Below are 7,385 nucleotides of genomic sequence, written 5' to 3'. Positions count from 1 at the left end.
GGGGATATGCTGGGAAATGTCTAGTGGGACTAGGAGAGGAAAGTAGAAAAACCTATGTATGAAATCAACAAAGATTAAATAAAGGACAACCAAGCCATAAAAATAAGGGCTGGAAATGTAGTTCAATGGTGGCATATTTACCTACCTTATATGAAACTTTAGGTCCAATCGCAGTACCACCAAAAAAGAAAAAAAAAGATGAGAGTTTGGGAGTTCAAGTACTCTTCTGCTATGGCAGATATTACTTGATACACTGTGGGAAAGCTGTAGAGATGGGACTGAGAAAACGGCTCTTGGTATAAAAGATGTTGAATTCCTTTCCTAGCAAATGACATAACTATTTCAATACACATCACCTCAGAATAAGGCAAGAGAAAAAACAACGTCCTGCAGTTTCATGAAAAAAAATATATAGTATAACTGGTTGGTGCTTGCATTTACGGAAAATATTGATATTATGACTTGAAATGTCTTCTTTTGGTAGACAATAAGGTTCAGAAAAGATTTCAATGTGTTCTGCAAGTTGTTTTTGTTTTCAAATTTAGACTGTAAAAAGCTGCCTTTCACCATTAAAGCAAAAGGGAATAATCTGAGATTGGAACTAATAAGTATTTCCTCTATCTTCCTATTAGTTGCTCTGGCTCTGAGTTGTTGAGGCCTGCCTGGGAAGGAGAATCAGGGGCCCTTCTTGAACTGGGTGCCACTCTCCAGGATCATCCTTTTATAGACTCACTCACCAGTTCACACCAAGCTCAATCCCTCTTCCTCTAAGGAGAAAAACTCTAAAGACAGACCGGCATGGGGTAAGTTAGATCCTGAAACAGACTTTACTGGGTTGGAAGACAACCTTCTTGACTATACATAGGGTGCCTCAGCAATAAGAGGGGAAATAAGCCATTCTAGTAACCATTGCCTTTTTATTAAATTTTTTAAACAAATACGACAGTTTCTTTTCTTTCATAAAAACAATTTAAAACATTTAAGTATTCACAACACTATCAGTTTAGGAAAATACAAACAGGAAAACTATTAACTGACGAGTTATAAAAGGAAAACTTCGAGCATAAGATAAATGCATTAAGTGCAGCCTATGTGTATATGTGTCCTGACAGCTGCCGTCAGAGGTCCTCAGCTCAATAACGCGCCCTTGAAAATCTCCTCTAAACGGTCCTTGTCCAAAGGAGGTATGTTGGAGACTTCAAAGAAGACCCTGCAAAAGGAAATGTAGTCTGCTTAGAGAAAAATAAGCCAAAGCAAAGCAGGTTCCACAGAGGAAATAGCACACCAGAGCCCCCTGGGTTCCTATCTGGCTCTAACTGGAGAGTAGCAAGGAAGGTGTAAAGTTTCTGAATCCTCCTTTTTTAAGTGAGGCTTTTCTAGGCCCGCTATTTTAAAGATTTTCATGAATGGGCATAAATTAAACTTGAACTGTAGTGTGGTGCTTACTCTTCAGAATACTTCTCATATACATTCTTGAGGCAACTACGGGGTCTGAAAAGCAGCGATTCGTTTAGCTTCCTGACCAAGGTGTGAAGCTCAGCAGCTTTATAATCAGTGTAGTGTTCCAGTAAAGGAATCTGAAAACAGAAGAATGAACAGTAACTTCTATCATTTAAAGTATACCCTTACCTCCAACTACGCTACTCAAGTCCAAACATCAGTGTATACGTAATAAATAAATCAATCTTTAAAATGAAAGAATAAATTTGAAATGCAAACTTCTAAGATGATTATGGCCAAGTATTATTATTTATATGTTAGCCCTAGTTATAGGTGTTCATGTAAGCTAAAATCCACCAAAGACCTAAGGAATAGTTTTCGAATTTTACTCCCAACACACCATACTCATTTCTTTAGTACCATCACATGTTTTCAGTTACTACTTTGCCCACATTCAATATCTCCTCTCACAAATTCTATGTGTCTTTCAAGACTGAGCTTTAAAATGGCCTCTTCTGGGGTATGGGTGGGATACTGAAACACATGATATGAAAGTAGCTAGGAGGATACTGATGGTAGAAAGCTTTAACTGAGGACAGAGTGAGGGTTGCAGAAAAGCAAATGTGAATGAGTTAACCAAAACAAATAATCTATGAAAGAGCCATATAGAAATCCACTATTTTGTGAGCTAACTTTAAAATAATAAAAATGTTTGAACAGGGATATCCTGCATGAATGGATAATGCTGCTTCCAGAAGCCATAGGCTAGTGAGCAAAAAATGCCAGTGCTGGGTGTGGGAAATCCTCCCTATGAATTGTTGGTCAGGGAGGCCTCATATGCTTCCAAATCAACACAGGCTATTGCCATTGCTTTTGCTTTGCCCACAAAAATTAGACGGTAAGAGCCTACTGCTGAATAAAGAAATTGAGTTGCAACTGAACTACTAGCTTCCTTCCTGTCGGCTAGCTTTCCTAGTGCCATCAGGTGTACAGGTCAATCAGGAAGAAAAGTTATCAATAGACTCACCCAGTATAGGACCCTGAATGCTACAATGATGATCTACCAGTCAAGATGTACCTACTGTCATATTAGTGCATGATTGTTATAGAGGTAAACAACTAGTTTCCTACTAAATTCGAGGCTCCACAAGCCTCCACTATAACCCTGGTCAAAAGTCCATGGCTGGGGAGGTTAAAGGCCCTAGTGGGAAACTTACTACTATTGTTTGCTAAATAAATGCAATGTCAAAATGCCTTCTAAACATTTATGTTTTGGCTTTCAACCTCTCCACCTAGACAGATCCTGCATATACTTCTCCAGGGTCTAATATACTGAATCTGCTTGACCTGCCCCTCCACACAACCTACCCAACCTTCCAGATCTAGCCTGGATCCAACATCCAGTGCCCCTGCTTAGTTTGTCCACTCCTGTCTGCTCCAAAACCAACCTCTAAGCTTTTACCAGGACCTGCCCTGACTGCCCTCCAAACCACAGGCTCCTCGCATATTCATCCAACCTTTCCACCCAGCCAGATATACCCCTATCCTCCAGGCTTGAACCAGGATGCACATCCAACAAAACAGCTCAGTCCCCTCTGTCCATCTAACTTCATTCCACCTAAGCCATTTCCAATCTCTAGGCCAAACCCACCCCCATATCTTCCATTCTTCCCTAACCTGCTGTGTCTGTATCAGACATAGAACTAGCAAAAGAAATCCACATGACCATATCTCATAGCAAAAAAAAAATGCAAACAATATAAAAGACAAAGCCATTATTTCCCTCCAAAACTTACCAATCATGTAGAAATGTTTGCTATTGAGAATTATGTGGAAGAACTCCAGGACACAGAGTTTAAGAGAACAAACCAGAGTTTAAAGATACTGATTTCATTGAGATGTTTCACCAAGTGATTGCCAAGAGAACAAAAACATAAAGAAATGACAAAGACAGTCCAAGATTTGAAAGTGGACTTCAACAAAGACATAGAAATACTGAAGAAGGCTCAAGCTGAAATGAAGATGGAATTAAAAAAACCTAATAAACCAACTAGAAAACTCAAAGGAAAGCCTCAGAAATACAATGAACAAAGCAGAAAATAAAATATTAGGACTCTGAGATAAAGTTGAACATATAGACCAAATAAGCAAGGAATGTGAAAAAATATTTTGAACACAGGAAAGGAAGATACAGTTAATGTGAAACAACATGAAAAATCAAACCTTTGAATTACAGGTATAGATAAAGGAGAATATCAAATCAATAGCATAGAACAGGTCTTCAACAATATCATAGTAGAAAACACGCCCAAACTGAGGAAATATATTCTCATAGAGATACAAGAAGCATACATAACACCAAAAAGACAACACCAGAAAAGAAAATCCTTACAGTATATCATAGCTAAACACTAAGTATAAAATACAAAGAAAGAATATTAAAAGCCGCAAAGAAAATAAAAACAAAATCTGAAGTTACATATAAAGGAAAACCCATAAGAATAACAGCTGACTTCTCAAAGGAAATTTGTAAACCAGAAGAGCCTGGAGTAATACATTCCAATTCCAGAAAGACCATGACCAACCTTACTGATATACCCAGCAAAAATATCTGCTATAGTTGAAGGAAAAAGACAGACTTTCCAAGATATAAATACCTTAAAATTTTTATTTTCAACAAATCAAATGTAAAGAAAACATAGGAAGCAATACTTTGGGCTGAAGAGGGTAATTAGCATAGTCAAGAAACTAAGGAAACAAAGACAAACCCATAATCAGTAAGATACAAAGTACCATTTAGAACACAAACAATATCAAAATTCAGCAGCACAATGACCACAATTAACTCACACACATTTAAAAAATAACTGTAAATATTAATGGCCTCGATTTTCCAATCAAAAGACACTGGCTTGCTGAATAGAACAAGAAACCAAAACCACTCATCTGTTGTTTTCAAGAAACACATCTTATCTTTAAAGATAATCACCACCTTAAAGATGGACAAAAGTAATCTACTCAACTTGGACCTTAAATCAAAGAAACATCAGTATCCTAACAGCTGAAAAAACAGACTCCATACTAAAAGCAATCAGAAGAGATAAAGAGGGATAATTCATTCTAATCAAGGGAACAGTTAACCATGAAGATATTACTATCCTAAAAATATATGCACCAAATTCTGAGGTGCACAATTTCATTTAAAACATTACTATTGGATTTAAAAATTCAGGTTAACTTCAACCTAATAATAATATGTGGCTTCAATATTCCACCTTCTTCAATAGAGTAGTCATCTGGACAAAAATTAAACAGAAAATCATTAGAAATAAATGACATCATACATCAAATACAGATATCTACAGAATATTCCACCCAAGCACAAAAGAATATCCATTCTACTTAGCAGCACACAGAAGCTCCTCTTTATGAAATAGGCCACAAAACAAGTCTTTAAAACTTCAAAAAGACAGAAATCACTTCTTGTATCTTATCTGACCACAATGGAATAAAACTGAAAATTTGCACAGCCCCAGCAGATTTACCAGAGGCCAGAGTGGTCCTAAGGACTCCAGTAAGACACTGCCTACCACTCACTAAACCCCTTTAAGCCTGTCCAACAATCCCAGACTGCACCGCCACCCAGGGCTCCATATCTTGGCTTTACCAAAGATCAGACAGGATCTAGGAACCCCAGGAAAAACACCACCCACCACCTTGACCAAAAGCTATCTCCAAATGGATCAAAGATCTAAATGTGGATCCTAGAACACAGAAACTTCTAGAAGAATACATAGGCAGCACCCTACATGATATAAGTGTGTAGGAAAGGACTTCCTGAATAGGACTCCATTTGCCCAAGAATTAAGGCCAACAATCGACAAGTGGGACTTCAAAAACCTAAAAAGCTCTGCACAGCTGAAGAAATAATCACCTGGAAGAAGAGGAAGCCCACAGAATGGGAGAGAATATTTGCCAGCTATACATTTAATGGAAGATTAATATCCAGAATATGTAAAGAAGTGAAAAAAACAGTCAAAAACAAATTACCCATTCAAAAAAATGCACTTAGGACCTGAATAGAGAGTTCTTAAAAGAAGAAAACATGGCTAAGACACACCTCAAAAAATGTTCAGCATCCCTAGTAATTAGGAAAATGCAAATAACACAACTCTGAGATTTCATCTTATCCCAGTTAGAATGCAAAAGATCAACAGAAAGCTGAAATACTGAAACTGCTAGGAAAAAATAAATACAATTGGTCCAGGCTTGTACAACTCTGTGTGCTATTTTCTCAGGATTCAGAGATTTGCTCATCAAAAGTGGCTCAGAATTTCCAGATATAGAGGGCTTAGAAATGGCAATGGTGTTGTTACTACAATGTCTCTAGGTTGATTATGTATTACACATCAGTAAGAATTCAAAGTTCTCTAAAGTTGCTTCTCTCTACAATATTTTATAAAATTGAGGAAAGTATCAAATATGAATTTTAATTATAGAAGGCTTTCTACTTCAGATGATAGTACTACACACATGCCCTGTTAAACACACCGACAGATCCTTTCACTATTCTATAGTCTCTGGGTCAGTGTTTCTCAAACTCTAGTCCAACAAGATCCTTAAGAGGCCAGTACTGCTAAGGAGACTGCAAGGGACAGGAATGGAATGGGGTAAAGGATAGGAAATGAGCCCACCATAGCCCCTATGACAACCAGAGTGACTTCACATTGGTCTGTTTTGCAATTTTGGCTTTTTTGGGAGGCTTTCTTTAAAACAAAAAGTGTTACAGTTTGTGTCTAAGAAAAACTAAATATTTGAAAGCAATCACTGTAGAAAACCTTGTCCACACAATTGTTAAAGAAGCTATAACTGCAGGAACAGCAGTTTTGCTACAAGAACTTCCCACAGTCCTAAATTTCACCCCATCTCTACCCATCATGAGTATTTACTCCAAGTAGTTTTGAGGAGTGTGTGTGCATTCGTGTGTGCGCATGTATGTATGCATGTCTGTACCTGTGTATATACATACACAGGCCAGAGGAACATGTCAGGTTGTCTTGCTCTATCACTGTCCACCTTATTCTTTGAGACAGAGTTTCTCACTGAATCTAGAGCCAGGCTGACAGCCAGCAAGTTCTCAATGATTCTCTTGTGTTGATACCCACCCCACCACCACCCACAGACTAGGGGCACAATCAAAAATGGCCATGTGTAGCTTTTTACATGAGTGCTGGTGATTTGAACTTATAATATCATGCTCTTAGTGACTGAGCCACCCCATCCATTTACGCAATTGTTGAGATTCCTCATGTAGATGGCCAAGAGAAAGCAGGCTGCAGCTAGTTTTGAAGGCCTCTCTTGGACATATTCATATTCCTGCAGGGTCATCTCACAGATGAAGCGGGACAAGGTTAGTGTCTTCATGCTAGCATGGATACACTAAAGGAAATGAGAAGACTGGTTAACAATCAATTCAGAAAAGCAGTACCAGGCAGAAGAATCCCTTTCAAGTTATCTCATCCCTAGTCCACATGGTACTCTGCTTGAACAAAGTACTTCTGCTACCATGACCTCTTTTACAGACTCCTGCCTGTAAGCCCCTTGAGGCATGCAAATAGCCAGGCCCCTCCCTTAAGGACCTCCAACTGCCAGGTTCTACCCACAGAACACTCTTAACTGCCCCAGCCCCTACACTGGAGTAAAAAGCCTAAGCTCTGGACGTGAAAACCCACCAATACCCACCCTGGAAAGCTCTGCCTCCAAGAAACACTCTATAAATCATGTGTTCTGTTCAGTTCTCTGCTGCTTCTAGCCTGATTAGAGGCAGCTACCCTCCTGGATTTTTCCCTCCCAATAAATCTCTTGTGTGAGGTTTGTTGTGTGGCCCCTGACTTTCCCTTCAGAGCTGTAACACTTTCACTGGGGAAGCCTTCCCCTCAGAGCTG

At 38.7% G+C, this 7,385-nt stretch overlaps 1 protein-coding gene across 3 annotated transcripts in view; it reads right to left on the bottom strand.

The window, feature by feature from the left end:
- Positions 1-897: 897 nt before the first annotated feature.
- The window catches only part of Ccnb3 (cyclin B3), a 58,112-nt gene continuing 51,624 nt past the window's right edge, over positions 898-7,385 (bottom strand). For all 3 annotated transcript variants that reach the window (XM_015988836.3, XM_015988837.3, XM_006995410.4), the window contains 3 exons: positions 6,730-6,879; positions 1,447-1,577; positions 898-1,210 (listed from right to left, as the gene is read on the bottom strand). In XM_015988836.3, the coding sequence (XP_015844322.1) occupies positions 1,129-1,210; positions 1,447-1,577; positions 6,730-6,879 (363 nt within the window). In that variant the 3' untranslated portion in view covers positions 898-1,128. The remainder of the gene's footprint in view (positions 1,211-1,446; positions 1,578-6,729; positions 6,880-7,385) is intronic.

This window comes from Peromyscus maniculatus, chromosome X, assembly GCF_049852395.1.
Source record: "Peromyscus maniculatus bairdii isolate BWxNUB_F1_BW_parent chromosome X, HU_Pman_BW_mat_3.1, whole genome shotgun sequence".
NCBI classification, from domain to species: domain Eukaryota; kingdom Metazoa; phylum Chordata; class Mammalia; order Rodentia; family Cricetidae; genus Peromyscus; species Peromyscus maniculatus.
The sequence above is the reverse complement of the archived record's forward strand: the minus strand, read 5'-3'. Positions and strand labels throughout refer to the sequence as shown.